The sequence below is a fragment of the Nelumbo lutea genome, chromosome 8 (assembly GCF_056320005.1).
Source record: "Nelumbo lutea isolate HS-2025 chromosome 8, American lotus-T2T, whole genome shotgun sequence".
NCBI classification, from domain to species: domain Eukaryota; kingdom Viridiplantae; phylum Streptophyta; class Magnoliopsida; order Proteales; family Nelumbonaceae; genus Nelumbo; species Nelumbo lutea.
The window spans coordinates 35460852-35479203 of NC_142691.1; the positions used below are offsets into that span (position 1 = coordinate 35460852).

Below are 18352 nucleotides of genomic sequence, written 5' to 3' on the forward strand. Positions count from 1 at the left end.
GAGAATTGGTGGCAGCCAGTAGTGATTTTTCTTTTCCTCTCAATTGTATCTCCCTTTTCTTCTCTTTCTCTCTCTCTCTCGTCTCCCACTCTCCATGAATGATTACATGGTATCAAAGCAAGGTTTTCTGGGCTGTAAAAGACCTTCGATCCCTCCTGTTTTGAACCTGCTTCACCTTTCCTTCCTTCTTTAAATTCTTGGATGTGGAAGACAGAGAAACCCTAGCAGATTACTGGCGGCACCTCCTGTGGTTTTTTCCTTGGTCGTAATATCAAGGAAACCCTAGTCGGAGAAGGGCAATGCTGATAGAGACTCTCTTCCTTCTCTGTTCGATGCTGTGAAGTCGATTTCAGGTTGGCACCTTCGTACAGGTGTTGGACAGGTGTGTTATTGTTTTTGTCTTTTTTGGCCAATGGTGTAAAGGGCTTATTCCTTGGTTCTATATATTTGTTTGGATGCTGGACTATTAGACTATATGAGCTGCAGTCGGACTGATAGTAATGTCTGCCTTGGCTATGTTGGACTGATTACTGGGCTGGTTTAATGATTGAACCATCTCAGAGTTGATTTTTGTAGTGTCTTGTTCTCTTCCTCACATCCTAGAAGTAAATTCCTTGAGGATTGGTATTCTACTTGTGGTTGTAGTGTAGTTGTGTGGTGTTTGGACTGTTTTCAACAGTGTCCTATGGAAAATTATGAATCAACTTCATCGAGGGTTACACCGACCCATAGCACAACTGGTATGGGAAGTGAAAACATGATGTTTCCCATGCCAATTACCCATTTAAATGGTCTGAACTACCTGGAGTGGACTAAAAGCGTAAAACTCTATGTAACGGCAAGGGGTAAAGCTGGTTACATAAATGGAAGGGTGAAAGAACCCAAGGGTGAGACAACTGAACATGATAGGTGGGACCAAGAAAATAGTATGGTGATGTCTTGATTCCTCGTAGCCATGGAACTTGATGTGAAGAACTTTATGTGGGCAGACACCGCTAGTGAGATCTGGGAACAAGCCAAAACTATCTATTCTGAGAAAAGGCATTATGCCAAGGTTTACCAGTTACAAGCTGAATCTTCAACCTACAAACAGGGAAACTGTAGTTTGTCTTCATATTATTCAACCCTTACCTCCATATGGAAAGAATTGGATCATTATCAAGCTATAAAGTTGAAACATGATGATGATGCTAAGGCCTACAGAAAGCTGGTCTCTCAGCAACGTGTTGCCTTCTTGTTGGGATTGAACCCTACATATGAATCGTTGAGGGTTCAGATCCTAGGAAGCTGTTAGTAAACCCTAGTTGATTCTAGGTCAAAGTAGAGAAGAAGAAAGAAGAAAGAAAAGAGAAAGAAGAAGAAGAGTATTCGGCCAAACTAGAAGAGAGAATGTAAAATCACCCCTCTCCTAACCGACCCACTTGAATTTATTCAAAAAACTTAGAATTATAAGAAAGACTATTTTGTCCCTCATAGAAGATGGCACACATAACTTAAACTCATATACAATAGACCTTTCACTTTCAAGAAGATAAACCAGAATGACCAAAATACCCCTAACTCGAGCATTCTAACACTCCCCCTCAAACTGGAGAATATATATCATATAGTCCCAGTTTGTTACAAATGTAATATATTCTTCCCCGAGACAATCCCTTTGTGAAAAGATATGCCCACTGATTTCCTGAGCTCACATGAGATGTAGTTATTACCCCACTTATCACTTTCTCTCTTACAAAGTGACAATCCACCTCAATATGTTTAGTTCTTTCCATAGGAGTCTCTGCTGGTTTAGCACCTAACAACCCTATTTCTTCAAGTAGATCAAGAACATATTTTCTCTGACATAGGTTAATCCCCTGTTTTGATCTCGCAACCTCTATTCCTAGGAAATACTTCAGCTTCCCCAGATCTTTCATATTTAAGTGGTCCTATAAGAATTTCTTCAACCTGTCAATTCCATTGTTGTCACTTCCAGTTATGACAATATCATCCACAAACACGACTAGCAAGATTTTCCCATCCTTTGAGTTATAGTTGAACACAGAATGATCAACCTGACACTGTTTCATCCCAAAGGCCTTCACCACTTTACTGAACCTGCCAAACCATGCACGTAGAGATTGTTTCAGTCCATAGATTGCCTTTTTGAGCCTACACACCTTACCAGCCTCCCCCTGAGCAACAAACCCTGGTGGTTGCTCCATATACACCTCCTCAACAAGATCACCATGTAAGAAGGCATCTTTTATGTCAAGTTGTACGAGAGGCCAATCATACATAGCAGTTAATGAAATCAACACCCGAACTGAACCAATTTTAGCCACAGGAGATAATGTCTCCATATAGTCCACACCATATAACTGAGAATAGCCCTTGGCCACTAACCTTGCCTTCAATCGTTCCACACTGCCATCAGAAAGATACTTCACTATATAGACCCATTTACACCCAACAGTGTACTTACCAGGAGGAAGAGTGGTGAGTTCCCATGTGTGATTATGTTGTAAAGCAAAGGGTTCTTCTTCCATGGCTTGCCGCCACCTTGGGGAGGTAAGGGCTTCCTGTACAGTCTTGGGAATGGGAACAGATGAGAGTAATGATATAAACTTGCAATGAGAAGCAGAAAGGTGAGCAGTGGAAACATAGTCTGAAATGGGATGAGAAGTACAAGTACGTTTACCTTTCCGTAGAGCAATAGGGAGATCAAGATCTGAGGGAGAAGGAGCATGTAGCAAGATCTGTCGACAGGTGCTGAAGTGGAGGAGGGGCCGAAGCACTTCTGCGAGTATACACTTGAGTAATTGGTGGCCTCTCTGTAGTAACAGGCATATAATGTGCATCTGCAATAGGAATGGGAGCTACGGAAGAGTGTCCACAACCGGTACAGGAACAGGAACCACAGAGGGAGAAGAAGAGACCCCGACATCTGAGAAAAATGGAACTGATTCAAAGAAGGTGACATCAGAACACACAAACGATTTATGAGATTTTGGGTTATAACACTTATACCCTTTCTGAGTCATCGAGTAGCCAAGAAAGATACACTTCGTAGCTCGAGCATCTAGCTTGTCTACTCCATGCCCCAAGTGTTGAACAAAACAAACACAGCCAAAGACTCTTGGGGCGAAAGGAAATGGAGACAAAGTGGGAAACAACACGAAGAAAGGGGATTGACTTCCAAGGATTGACATGGGCATCCGATTTATCAGAAAACAGGATGTAAGAATAGCATCACTCCAAAAATGCTTTGGGACATTCATATGATCATCAAGGACCGAGCAGTTTCAAGAAGATGTTTATTTTTCCGTTCAGCTACACCGTTTTGTTGCGGGGTGTAGGCACAAGATGTTTGATGAATTATCCCATGTTGTTCTAGGTATTGCTGAAATGGTGAGGAGTTGTATTCTTTGGCATTATCGGAGCGAAGTATTTTCATATGAACACCAAACTGAGTGCGTATTTCAGCATGAAATTTTTGAAAAATAGAGAACAATTCACTACGGTCTTTCATAAGATAGATCCATGTCATCCTTGAAAAATCATCAACAAAGATTAAAAAATACTTATACCCATTGTATGACACCACTTTAACTGGACCCCATACATCAGAATGAACTAAAGCAAAAGGACTTGAGACACGACTATCGATTCTTGGACTAAATGAGACTCGATGATGTTTTCCCAACTGACATGACTCACAATCTAATGATGAAAGATGACTCAAGGAAGAAACCATCAGCTTCAAAGCCTTGGGAGAGGAATGACCAAGTTTGCAATGCCATTGGAAATGACTAAGAGATGACTGAAAAGCCACTGGGGAGCCACCACCATCAAGATAATACAAACCACCAATCTTCCTCCCCATCTTGAGATCCTGAAACACACAAGAAGAATAATAGAAGGTTACAGAACAATTAAGGGACTTGGTTAATCTGCTAACAGACAAAGGTTAAAAGGGAACTTGGGAACATATAAAACAGATGCTAAAGACAAGGAGGAGAGATCAACATCAGCAACACCACAGATAGGAGATGTAGAACCATTAGCAAGTGTAACTGTTTGAGATGTGGAGGAGCGAAAAAGGGAAGAAAATATATCAAGAGTCCCAGACATGTAGTCCAAGGCTCCAGAGTCAATGATCCAGGGTGAGGCTTTGGAAGCTAAGCAAGTCATACCTAAATGGGCAAATGTAGTGATGTTCTACTAAGATGTTTGAAGAAACTGCTCATATACTAAACGTGGTACACTCACCATTTCCTACCCAGAAGCACAAGCAAATGTGGAGGGGGTTGGGTCCGTTTGCTGGCTTTTAGTAATTGTGCTACTACTCTTAGACGTAGCATGGTGAGCCCAAGTGTTGGGTGGACCACGCAAATCATAACAGAAATTAACTGTGTGCCCCTCTAAGCCACAATTTGTACACTTTCTCTGAGCATTACTCCTTCCTTTTCCACGGCCTCCCCCTGACTCTTGGCCTCCAGTCCGGCCACTAGCCCGGTTAAACATGTGTCCACCACGGTTGCTTGGAGGTCCACTGCTGCCACCACCACTTCTACTTCTACGACCACTCCCTTTAGTCACTACCAAACCAGATCTACCAGAGAAGGAAGAATGTTCTACCGGCTCAATGGATGTCCTCTTAAAACGGGCAAAAACTTCTTCAAATGAGGGGAGAGCGGATCCCCCCAATATCTGTATTCTGACAAGCTCATACTCAGCCTTCAAGCCCACAAGAAACTTAGCCACATCAAGTTGTTCACATTGTAGTTGTTGGATCTGGACATCTGATGTTAGAGGGTGATACACATTGAGCTCATTGCGGATGTTCCTCAAACTTGCATAGTACTCTTCTAAGCTTTGACTCCCTTGCTTCAAATTGAAGTATTCTTGGTACAACTGATATACTCTAGTTGTGTTGTCTTGTCCAGAGTACAACTTCTTAGCATGATCCCAGATTTCTTTGGCTGTATCTAGGAACATGAAGTTCACACTAATCTTTGGTTCCATGCTGTTCCAAAGCCACGTCATTATCTGTGCATCTTCTTGTTCCTAGTCACTGAACCCAGGGGAATCAGAAGGAGGTTTCTCCTCTCTCACATGTTTTACTTTCCTCTTGGCCTTCAAGAACACCTCCACGGATTTTGCCCATGGTACATAGTTCTCACCCATTCAACTTGATGGATGTCATTTGAATACTTAGATAATCTAGAGAAGGCATGATGCCTATTTTGTTGTCATTCCCATCTGCAAATGAAGCCATCTTAATTATTTCACCTTCAAATATACACCACAACCTCGCACACTTCACAAGACTTATCTTACTTATGATACCACCAACTCCAACTTCTTCAACTGCACATTACACACTACACACTAAGGCTGAAATCATTCAATCAACACATCAAACACCTTGACTGCACACTGCAGGACCATTTACCATCAACACGCCAAGGCTGAAATCACTCAGTCATTTCATCGAACACTTGTTCTTCATATTGCAGAACTGATTACACGCAAGGTCTAGGAGTTCAATTTTAAGCATTTAGAATCATAGATATGTCAGCCACCACGACACAACCACCACCACGCCACTGCTGTCGTGGACTTCAGCAGTCTGCGACTCTTCTTTTAGCACACATATGAGCAAGAAAAAAAAAAAGAACATGACTGATATGCATATCAGTCTCACCAAGCTCCACAACAACTAACTTTTGAAGCACAAAATAGCATTCACAGTCCATTATTTGAGCACACGACAACAATGTTCATACCTGTCTACATTCAGCCCTCTTCTTACACTGAATAGAGGGCCTAGTTTACCACTTCAACGACCACCACAGCACCGGCCAGAGGCATTCTCACCTCCAAGCCTTCAAAACGACAACTCCTTTTTTAGCCCTTTATCGAATCTCCAATCAGGTCAGTTGAAGGATGAAAACTACTGTGAAGTTGGCGGCGAACCCAAGAAGAGGACAGCAGCAAGAAGAGAGAACACGAGATCTTATTGGTCCGATACCATGTTAGTAAACCCTAGTTGATTCTAGGTCAAAGTAGAGAAGAAGAAAGAAGAAAGAAAAGAGAAAGAAGAAGAAGAGTATTCGGCCAGACTAGAAGAGGGAATGTAAAATCACACCTCTCCTAGCCGACCCAATTGAATTTATTCAAAAAACTTAGAGTTACAAGAAAGACTATTTTGTCCCTCATAGAAGATGGGACACATAACTTAAGCTCAGATACAATAGACCTTTCACTTTCAAGAAGATAAACCAGAATGACCAAAATACCCCTGACTCGAGCACTCTAACAGAAGCAAAGAGTTGTCGTCGATTCACGAGGTATATTCCCTTATTCAATCGGAAGAAAGTAGGCAGAGTGTGATGGTTACAGCTGAGGGGGAGCAACAAGTTGCTTTGGCTATAATGAATAATAACTCCACGGGAAAGAAAAGTGACACTAAGAAGACTGATGATAAAGATAAGTTGTTCTGTACCCACTGTCAGCGCTCACGGCATACGCGTGACACTTGTTGGGACATCCATGGGAAACCCAAGTGGGCAGTGAAGAATCAAGAACAGGGTAAAGGTCAAGGTCAGAAGAAGATAAACACAGCACAGAATGCAGCACATGTGGCAACCCAAGATACTCAAGTTGTCGGTAGTACCCAGGACCACCTTAATAATTCTAACCCCAAGGAAGATATAATGAATTCCTTCAGAGAACACCTGGAATCTTATGGTAGGGCTTTGCGACAAATGGACAGCTCAGTCACTAGTACTCCCTCTACTTCATTTGCATCTACTTCAGGTAATACGGCTTCTGCATTCCATGTCACTCCCACGGATTCCCCCTGGATCATTGGCTCAGGGGCCTCCAACCACATGATCGGTAAGTCGAACTTGTTTCAGACTTGTAGCCTTTTGTCAGGAAGGGATAGAGTGAGACTTGCAGATGACTCTTCTTCCTCCGTTGCAAGACAATGATCGATATCTCTTCCCCATGGCCTTAACTTGAATTGTGTATTGCATGTCCCTCAACTTCCTATAAATTTGCTTTCAATTAGTAGTATTACAAGTTCTTTAAACTGTAGTTTAACATTTTTTGCTGATACTTGTGTTTTTCAAGACCTAACTTTTGGGAGGACGATTGGTAGAGGGAGCCTCGTGGATGGTCCCTGCACTCTCGACAACAAAGCTGGTCTCTCGATGTCATCCTCAATCACATAGTCAGCCAAATAAGAGTCAAATTTTTTTGTGGCATAGTTGTTTAGGTCATGTTTCTTTTGAAATAATAAAGTCTTTGTTTCCGGTTTTGTTTAAGTCATGTTCAATGTCAGAGTTCCAGTGTCAAACGTGTCAATTGAGCAAACAACGTAGAACAACTTTTCACTCAAGTAATAAAAGATCAAATGTTCCTTTTCATTTGTGTATTCTGATGTATGGGGGCCTACTAATGTAATCTCTGAGGGCAGATATAAGTACTTTATCACATTATTCGATGATTCTCTCGCTATACATGGGTAATTCCTATGCATAGTAGAGACGAAGTTCTAAAGATTGTGAAAGACTTCTAGAAGATGGTATTTATGCAATTCCATATTGAAATACAGATCTTCCAATCCGACAATGCAAAAGAATACTTCCATGGGGAGCTCAATGAGTTCTTTGTCTCCCAAGGATCTATTCATAGGAGCTCATGCGCCAGAACACCACAACAAAATGATGTTGCAAAGAGAAAAAACAGACACCTCCTTGAGGTGGCTCGCGGGATGATGCTACACATGAATGTTCCAAAATGGTTTTGGGTGGATGCTATACTTGCAGCTACTTATGTCATCAATCGCATGCCCTCCAAAGTGTTGAACTACACGGCCCCTCATCAGCTATTGTACCCTCAATCTCCTTTATTTTCCATTCCCATGAGAGTCTTTGGTTGTCGTGCCTTTGTCCATGATTTGTCTCCACCTTCAGGTAAGTTAGACCCTCAATCAATTCCTTGTATCTTTCTGGGATATCCCTCCTCTCAAAATGGGTACTCGGTGCTTTGATCCCATTAGTCGTAAGTTTTTTGTGTCTATGGATGTGTCCTTTGAGTCTAAGCCATTCTTCCCTACTTCTCCTCAAGGGGAGAGTAGTAGTGTGGAAGAGGAGAAACAGGGTTCAGGTATCTCTTCCTTCTATTCTGGACCTTGCTCCCTTTCGTGTCTTCCAACATACACGCCATAGAGATCAGCGATGTGATAGAGATGTGGAGCAGCCAAACACTGGGCAACCGACACCGTTAGACTCCCAGGAAGTAAGTCCACTCCCTAACCCTACTCCTACTGTGGATGACCTAGACATTCCTATTGCTCAACGAAAGGGAGTCAGGTCATGCACTACCAAACACCCCATTACCCATTTTGTCTCCTATGATCACATTTCCCCCTCATACCGAGCCTTCCTATCTACAGTTGATTGCATCCCTGTTCCCAGAAATGTTGCAGAAGCCTTAAAATGCCCAGAATGGACAGATACCATGAAGGAGGAGATTAATGCTCTTCACAAAAATCAAACTTGGGAATTGGTGGATCTTCCAAAGGGAAAAGACCCTGTGGGGTGTAAATGGGTGTTCACGGTTACACACAAGGCAGACGAAACAATTGAAAGGTACAAAGCAAGATTAGTAGCCAAAGGGTACACACAAGTATATGGGGTTGACTATGATGAGACTTTTGCTCCAGTAGCTAAGATGAACTCAATTAGGGTTCTCTTGTCCTTAGCTGCTAATCTTGACTAGGAATTGCATCAAGTGGACATAAAGAATGCTTTTCTGAATGGTGACTTAGAAGAGGAAGTATACATGGTTCAACCCCTTGGATTGTGTGCCGAGGGAAGTGAAAATAAGGTGTGCAAGATACGAAAGTCTCTTTATGGCTTAAAACAATCTCCCAGAGCCTAGTTGGGTAAGTTTAACATGGCAGTTCAGCAGATGGGCTTCAAACAATGTCAGTCTGATCATACACTTTTTGTGAAGAGATGTCAAGAACAGGTTGTTGTATTGATAGTGTATATGGATGATATCATCATTACAGGAAGTTGGAGTTCAGAGACACAAAAATTGAAACAATTCCTTGCATCTAAATTTGAAGTAAAAGATCTAGGTCCCCTGAAGTATTTCCTTGGGATTGAAGTTGCCCGCTCAGAAAAATGTATCTTTATCTCTCAAAGGAAATACACCCTTGATCTATTACAGGACACAGGCAAATTAGGTGCAAGGCCGACAGATACTCCCATGGATGTTGACCACAAGTTAGGTGACTGTGATGGTGAACCTCTGAAAGATGTGAAACAGTTCCAAAGGTTAGTGGGAAAGTTGATTTATTTGTCCATGACCCGTCCAGACATTGCCTATTCCGTTGGGGTACTAAGCCAATTCATGCACTCTCCTAAGAAACCACACATGGAGGCAACAGAGAGAGTTCTTAGATACTTGAAAAAAATATCCCGGAACAAATCTACTATTCAGTAAACACAATCACCTAAAAGTGGAAGTCTTTACAGATGCTGATTGGGCAGGTGCTGTGGATGATAGAAAGTCCACAAGTGGATATTGCACATTCGCGGGAGGAAATCTAGTGACCCGAAAAAGCAAGAAACAAAGTGTGGTAGCAAAGTCAAGCACTGAAGCTGAATATAGAGCTATGGCACATGGGGTGGCTGAAGTCCTTTGGCTAAAGAATCTTCTAGGGGAGCTTGGAGTTGTTTTTCATAGTCATATGTCTCTTTACTGTGACAATAAGGCTACAATCGCCAACAACCCTGTCCTACATGAGAGGACCAAGCACATTGAGGTGGACAAACACTTCATAAGGGAAAATTTGGAAAAAGGGAAATTTGCATCCCTTCTGTCAACTCCAAGGAACAACTTGTTGATGTCCTCACAAAGGAGCTTCCATACTGGCGGCACAATGAGTTATGTGACAAGCTGGGCATGATAGACATATTCAGCCCAACTTGAAGGAGAGTGTTGTAAGGCTTATTTAATTGTTACTTTGTAGTTGCTGTTAATAGGTTGACTTCTTAAGATACTGTCAGTTAGTTACTTTTCTTTTTTTCTTATTAGTTTGGTTCTAGGGTGTGCCGCCAAGGGCATACTTGTAATTTTATTCTTTTTATTAAGTTAATATAAATAGAGAACTGGCTGCCGTGATTTTCCTCTCAATCGTGTCTCCCTTTTCTTCTCTTTCTCTCTCTCCCTCGTCTCCCACTCTCCATGAATGATTACACTCTAGTTCTCTTATTCCTCTTCTTTTCTTATTTCACTTCGTTTTCTTCATATTACCTACTTTTAGCCATGTTCAAAACTATGGGATGTGTTCTACTATTTTATATTCTTTTTTGCTACTGCCCACTTAAGGGCAGATTTCTCTTTTCATTTAACATTGTAAAGTCACTCTTATATAGTGAATAGAATGGAAAACACATCCCGAGACAATTTTATCCCGTAGTTGATTTCTCTTTTCATCTCTCTCTTCTTTTACCATTCATCATTGATTTTACTGATTGAACTCACCTGAATCAACATTCCAAACCAGTCTTTCATTATTTTATTGAATAAAAAAAAAAGACAATTTCACTATGTGCTTGAAGAAAAGATTAAGATATGTTAACAAAGTGATTATTGAAGATAAGAACCAATTTTTTATCTTGCTAATTTTTTCATTCAACAACAAATTTGTAATTCATGACTGCAAATAAATATTGATTTTTCCACAGTTTAAAACTTGAGCACAAGTTTCAGATCACATTCCAATTCAGTTAGTCTGTGGTGTTAGAGATAGAATTAGAGCCCCTTTTAAGTTTGAGAATGCCTGGTTTGAAGACGATAATCTCATTCCCTTGCTAAAGACTGTGTGGAAAGACTTTCAGGTAGTTGGAACTAGCTCATTCATCTTGGCAAAAAAACTTGGTGCCATTAAAGCGAATTAAAAATCTGGAAAATGGAGAAAAACATGAATTCAAAAACTGAAAAGAGAGCTCTTTTGAGTATCATTAAGGAGATTGATTCAGCAGAAGAGTTGGGTCCTTTATCTGAGGAATGTAGACTGAAGAGATCTCAGGCAAAAATGAAGTATGATAAGTTGGTTGTGACTGAAGAAATCAAATGGAGACAGAGAGCTAAAGTGGTTTGGTTAAAAGAGGGGGATAAAAACACAAATTTCTTCCATAAAATGGCAAATGCAAGAGCTAGAGCTTCATCAATCAGTAGGTTGGAAGGGGAGGGAAGAATGGGGAAGTCTAATGCAGAAATGAAGACAGTGGCAACCAACTTTTATAAAGAAGCTTAGACCTTCAGAACATTTCCTAGATTCCTTCCCTTCAATCAGCTGAGTGAAGATCAGTCCACCTTCATTGAGAGACCCTTCACGGAGGAGGAAATAAAAGCAGCAATTAATATGTTGGCTGATAATAAATCTCCTGGGCCAGATGGACAATTAATATGAAGCAAGATATTCTGAATGTCTTCCAAGGTTTTTATGATAATGCTTCACTGCAAAGGAGTTTAAACACTACTTTTATTACCCTCATTCCAAAGATAGAAGGGGCAGTGAATATTAAAGATTTCAGGCCGATCAGCCTTCTGCACAGCTTTTATAAAATCCTAGACAAAGTCCTTGCTGAGAGAATGAAAGGGGTTTTAGGTAGTGTTATCTCAAACAATCAAAGTGCTTTTGTCCCGGGAAGGTAGATGCTTGATTCAGTTCTTATTGCTAATGAGCTGATTCATTCAAGAAGAAGAAAGGATGTCCCAGGTTTGATTTGCAAACTTGACATTGAAAAGGCTTATGATCATGTCAATTGGAGGTGTGTTGATCTTGTGTTGCAGCATATGAATTTTGGGTAAAAATGGAGAAACTGTACTAAAGTGTGTATTACCTCTCCCAAATTTTCAGTTTTGATTAATGGGCAGTCTGCAGGTTTCTTTGATAGCTCCAAGGGACTTAGATAGGGTGACCCCCTGTCCCCATTACTCTTTATTTGTGTCATGGAGATTCTCACTTTGTTTTGTAAGAAGGCTGCTGAATCAGGTGAGTGGGAAGGTTTTGCAATTGCTTTGGAGGGGGAGAAGGTTAATATTCTCCAATTTATAGATGATACATTATGTTTTGTGGATGCTTCTCCTTCTCAGGTGGAATTGGTTCTTGAGATTTTAACTTGGTTTGAGGTGATCTCTGGGCTTAAGGTCAATTGGAATAAAAGTCAAATCATTCCAGTGGGTCAAGTAACCAACTTAGTTGAATGTGCAGAGGTACTGGCTTGTCAGACTGAATCCCTTCCAATAAAATATTTGGGTCTGCCTCTGGGGGCGAGTTGCTTGCTTTCTTCAATTTGGGACCCAGTTATTGAAAGAATGGAGAGAAAATTAGCTTCTTGGAAGGCAAGATATCTTTCTTTTGGGGGTAGGGTTACTTTGTTAAAGAGCACCCTATCCCTAATAAAGTAGTAAGAAGGCTTGAAAAGCTTCAAAGGAATTTTTTTTGGAGGGGTTGGGATGAGGAGCAAAGAATTCATCTTATCAATTGGGACCAAGTTTGTCTCCCTAAGGCTGAAGGTGGTTTAGGCATATGGAAGTTGAAAATCTTTAATTCTGCCCTCCTTTGTAAGTGGATCTAGAGGTTTGCAGCTAAAAGTGATGCTTGGTGGAGATCCCTCATAGCTGGTAAATATGGGGTGGAGTGGGGCAACTGGAGATCTAGGGATCCTCCTCCAAGTTGGGGAAATTCTCTGTGGAAAGGGATAATGAAGAACTATTCTATTTTAGTGGATGGAATTTCAATTAAGGCTGGAAATGGTAATAGAACTAAGTTTTGGAAGGATCCTTGGTGCTTGGATGGTTCTCTTGCTGAGTCTTTTCCTCTCCTATTTCAGTGTGCCTCTAATCAAGAGGCATCTGTAGCTGAGTGTTGTAGCTTGACTGGAGATTCTATTATTTGGATCCCTCTCTTTAGAAGGAATCTCTTTGACAGGAAGCTTGAAGAGATAGTGAATATGTTGACTCTTAAAAGGTTGACATTCTCTCAGAAGACAAGTGGTGCTGGAAGTGGAATCCGGATGGTGTTTTCTCTGTCAAATCATTGGCTTCTAAGCTTTGCAGAATGGGTGTCATTGATTTCCCATGTTCTCAGGTGTGGAATCCTATTAGTCCATCTAAATCCAACTTTCTGATCTGGACCATGGCTTTGGATAAATGTCTTTCTAGAGCTAACCTTGTGAAACGGGGCATTCAAATATTGGATCTATCTTGTGGTCTTTGTGGGAGTATTCCTGAATCTACAGACCATCTGTGCATTCACTGCCCGTTTTCTTCTCAGTTGTGGGACTATTTTCTCAGAACCATGAACATCAGCTGGACTATGCCAAGATCGGTAAAAGAGCTCCTCTGTTGCTGGAATATCAAAGGTCTAAGCAAGAAAAGGAAGTTCGTGTGGAGGACTATTCCTAGTGCTGTCTTGTGGTCCATTTGGGCTGAGAGGAACAGTAGGTTTTTCTGTAATAAGGCTAAAAGTCCAGAAGACTTAATTCAGAAAGCTGTGGGCAAGTTAATCTCTTGGGTGTCAATTTCTAAGGAGTTTAGAAACTTGAATTTGTCTGTTGTATTTCGCTCTAACTCCTGATGGAGTATGTAATTGCTGTGTTTATCAAGTTGCCTTTCTGGGCCTGATCACAGCTTGTATGTGTTGCTTTGAATAAATATTACTTTACCTCTTTCAAAAAAAAACAACTTGAGCGCAAGTTTTTTTGAGTAGGGAATAATGATCCAAATATTGAAGCAAAGAAATAATAGGGTTTGAAGTTCTCTAGAAATTTATTGTTATATTGAAATTATTATTTATGGTGATTGGACTTACTATTTATAATAATTCTTATCTATTTATAGTGACATCTCAGTCTGTTAGTTTTTGTAATATCTGGTGTCTTCACATCAAGTTTGTTTATGAAACTATTATTTGAGTTGTTGTTAGTTAAGAGTTAGAGTCCTTATTTGAGTGTCCTTATGGATTTGTCTTTGTATCAAAGCAAATAGAAGTTGGTTGAGTCCGTTTTTGAGTCCAAACTGGAGTCCATAAAGGGGCATCCAAATTCATATTGTGAGTTTATAAATATAACCATTGCAATTTACGAAAAAAAAAAAAGAGTTCATTTGATATAAAGTTTTGGTTAATAAATTTGGGTTGTTTCCAAGAATTTTCTTTATCTTTTTTCTCCTCTCACCTATTCCTTTCAAGTAGTTTATCTCATTGTTGTTTACCCCAAGTCCCCGACAGCAAGAGTTCTCTTTCCTCCTAATCTCTTGCTCATTCTTTGGTTGACTCACCATTTATAGTAATTATCAGAATTTCTATTTATGGTATAAGCATCAATTTTTTCCTTTTTTTTTTCTCTTCTTTGGAGTGTTGTTGGATGTAATGCATCCCTTTTTATTGATATGTATGTAATGCATCCCTTCAACTATTATTAAATTTCAATCTTGTAGTTAAGTAGCTTGTTGCTAGATTTCTATGGACACAGATTTTAACAACAAAGTACATAATATGACTTGGCTCAGTTTTTGTTATACAATATAGTCCGGAGTGGGTTCGGGGTCGGGGCGGGGTGGACAAATACCATCCCCGCCCCGGCCAGGGCAGGGCGGGCCCCATGGGAACGGGTCAAATTGCCTCAGGCCCTCAACCACCATGATGCCTCACCATGGAGCCTCCTAGGTTTCCACCTTTAAGAGGGATTCATAGGGCATTCCATTGTATAGCCAATTCTACCACACAACCAAGAAAACAAAGTTACAGCAAGAGAGTTTATGAAGTACCTTTAGCAAGATCCCGTAAGTGATATTATCAACGCCACAGCCCTCTAGTTTAGACATCTCTTCAAACAGCTGAAGAGCTGAATCAACATCTCCACAGTGTACACATGCCTCCATGACTGCGTTCATCACGATTGTGTTCAGCTTCCCATACCGGCTTTTCGCAAGCTCGACCTCCTCGAAGATCTAAACAATAACGAAATCTTACATATAAAAAATAAAAAATAAATAAATAAAAAAAGAAAAACAGAGGAGTTCAGAGGTTTTATTCCAAACCTGACGCAATTGCTTTCTGCGGCTAAGCTCCAATATCCGTGAAGTGAGTCTTTTGGGATTCTGTCTCAGATGAAGCATTTGGGACCTGTTAGAGGAATCCTTCTTGACTAGACGTCGCGAGAACGTAGAAGAAGCAGGAGAAGTAGAACATCTGTACAGAAAGTGAAGTGGTTTTGTTAGTGAACAGGGAACACAGCAGAAGAGAGTTAGAGTTCCCTGAGGGGGGGGAGAGAACCCATGAATCTGTTGCATTTTTGCCGACTCTATCACTATCCATCACCCATGCAGAGATGAGGAAGAGATGTAACAGATAATGAAGGGAGAGAGATTTTTGGAGGAATTTTAGTTTTAGGGGCGTGGGTGGGTTGAGATTTTGCAGAGCTTCTAATCGGGATCAATTGGCGCGCAAATTAGTGGCCGGGAGAGAGGCAGAATCAACCGATTTGTTTGTTTTTTTTTTTTTTTTTTTTTCGAGTGGCTACGATGGGGTACCCATCACTTTTAGCACTGCGCTAAAACAATGAAAGCGTTTGTCGTTTGATGTATTTGGCGATGGAGATTGCTTTAGCAGGGCAGGGACGGGATGGGAACCAGGGTCCAGGTTCGGGGATGGGGGTTGGGGAATGAAGTCCTGGCCCCGCCCTGACCTCGTGTGGATATATATATATATATATTTAAATATTATTCGTATTAAATATTATATTTAAAATATTATTTTTATTTTATATAAATTTATTTTTTCAAAAATACTATTAATTAAAAATTTCCAGGGACTTGGGACCCTACAGGGAACCCATCTCTATCAACGGGGACGGAGGATAAACTTTTATCCCGACATAGATTGGCATAGGGGATGGGGATTTATTTCAAATTTGGGGTCACGAACGGAATGTTATATGCACAAATATAAGAGATGTTAAAGTTGCAATTGTCAATAACATAGATAATGAGAACTCTTTTATCCAACACTAGGGGTGGATTCAAGCCACGTCGAGTCGAATAGTATGAGGCTCGAGCTCGGCTCGTCAAGGTAGTATAAGGAGCTCGATTCAAATTAGAACCTTGAGCTTGAGTTCGGCTTGAGTCAAAAACTCGTATGCTCGAGCTCGATTTGAGAAATAGTGTTTTATAAAAATAAAAAATTATATATAAAAATATTTTCTATTTGATCTTAAAAATTAAGAATTATAATATTTTTATTTTATATATATATATTATTTTTTATATTTGTATTATATAAATATTATTTTCTACAATTTTATTATTATTATTATTATTATTCGAGCTCAGCTCACGAGCTGAACTCTATTAGACTCGAGCATGACTCATTTATTAATCGAGCCTATAAATTGCTCGGCTTGAAGCTCGATTGAAACCGAGCCAAGCCGAGTTTTTCACAAGTTGAACTCGTAAAGAGTTCGGCTCGTGGCCACCCCTATCCAACACTACTATCCAGAAAAACAGAGTTAAACTTGCACTACTCTCATCGCACTCCCAAAACAAACAAATTGATGAAGGTGATATTTCAATGCTCTCATTGCGTCAAGAAAGCACGACCCATATAAATCTCTAATCACATTTAGCAAGAAACAAGGTACATAGCCCATCGCATAATAAATTTAAAACACCCTAAAGAAGGAAGTAATAACAAAAGAACATTTAACAAGAGAGACCCAATGGTGTCACCGAATACTATGATGAAATTCACTCACCACCCAAACACCTACAAGACTCCAACAAAGCCGTGGAAGAACCACTAGAGGAAATCGACCTAGCTACATAACAAATAGACAAGCGTCCCATGTTCATTTCCGCTAAGTTACAAGGCAATGAGAAGATGGAATTGAACAAGTTTTTAAAGGTACGTTGCCCTTTTGACCTTTAAATTAGATGTTTTGTTAGGAGTCACACTCACACTCACGGAATTGAACATGATGTCTTCGCTTGGTCTTACGATCAGATGGTAGGATTAGATCTAGCTTTTGTCAAGCATTCATTGTACATCAACCCCAAGCACGAACCGTTCAAACAACCTCAGTGGGTCTTCAAAACAGAAGTGGCATTGAAAATTAAGGAAGAAATAGAGAGGCTCATGAGGGTGTGCTTCATCAAGCCCATCAAACACCCCAAGTGGTGGTTAGTGAACATCAAACCGATCAAGAAGAAAAACAGCCAACCAAGGTTAGCCCTAAGAATCTTCTCCTCTAATGCTCATTGCATGATAGAAGTTAGCTCATCCTTGTCTTTTGTTACTCCTAGGTGTTGTGTCGACTTTCGAGACCTTAATAGAGCTTATTCGAAAGATGGGTTCCCTTTGTCAAACATGGAGATACTAATAGATGCCACAGATGGGAATGAATTCTTCTCTTTTCTAAATGCCTATAGTGGTTACATCCAAATCTATATGGACCCTATTGATGCACCTTATACTGCATTTTGGACCCCATAGGAAACTTCTATTACAAGATGGTGCCATTTGGACTAAAGAACGCCAGGGCCACATACCGTAGAGACATGACAAGTGTTTTCCATGATATGATACACAAGAAGATTGAATGTTATGTATATGGCACAGTAGTAAAGAAGAGGAAGAAGGAAAGTCATAGAATTCCTTAGGAAGGTGTTCACGAAATGTATGTAGAGAGTTCAACCTAAGGCTGAACCCCTTGAAGTATGTGTTCAAAATACAGTTAGGGAAGTTCCTTGGCTACAAAGTTGACCAATCTGGCATTCACCCTAATGTAGTAAAGTCAAGGCAGTCTTAGACCTTCCCCCTCCCAAGAATGAATTGTAGCTTCAAACCGTTCTAGGGAAGGTATCATACCTCAAAAGATTCATCCCAAGGTTAGCGCCAACTACGTCTCTCCTTCTCAAGTTGATTAAGAAAGTTGTAGAGCTCAGATGGTCAGAATAGCATCAATAAACTTTTCAGCATTTAAAACAAGCACTAGCTAAGGCCCCCACCATGTCACCCTCACAAGCAACCAAGAATTTAATCTTTACATCGCATCTAATTCAGAGGCCATAGGATGCTTATTATCCCCAGAGAATGACGAGAAAAAGAGTGCTAATCTATTATGCCAGCAAAACACTCAAGATAGTGGAGAAGAACTCTCACATGGAACAACAATGCTTGGCGCTAGTTTTCACCGTTTAGAAGTTTAAACATTACATATTGGGGTAGAAGGTGTTCCTTATAGCAAGAAATAATCTTGTTCGGTACTTCATAGAT

General features: G+C 40.4%; 1 protein-coding gene across 2 annotated transcripts in view; it reads right to left on the reverse strand.

The window, feature by feature from the left end:
- Window positions 1-15953, reverse strand: part of LOC148843803 (pentatricopeptide (PPR) repeat-containing protein / CBS domain-containing protein) — an 81618-nt gene extending 65665 nt beyond the window's left edge. Inside the window, exons 1-2 of one of the 2 annotated variants that reach the window (XM_088959832.1) lie at window positions 15121-15953; window positions 14848-15030 (exon numbers count right to left, since the gene is read on the reverse strand). In XM_088959832.1, coding sequence (XP_088815958.1) covers window positions 14848-15030; window positions 15121-15372 — 435 coding nt within the window. In that variant the 5' untranslated portion in view covers window positions 15373-15953. The remainder of the gene's footprint in view (window positions 1-14847; window positions 15031-15120) is intronic. The other variant, XM_088959833.1, reaches the window with a different exon arrangement.
- Window positions 15954-18352: the final 2399 nt, after the last annotated feature.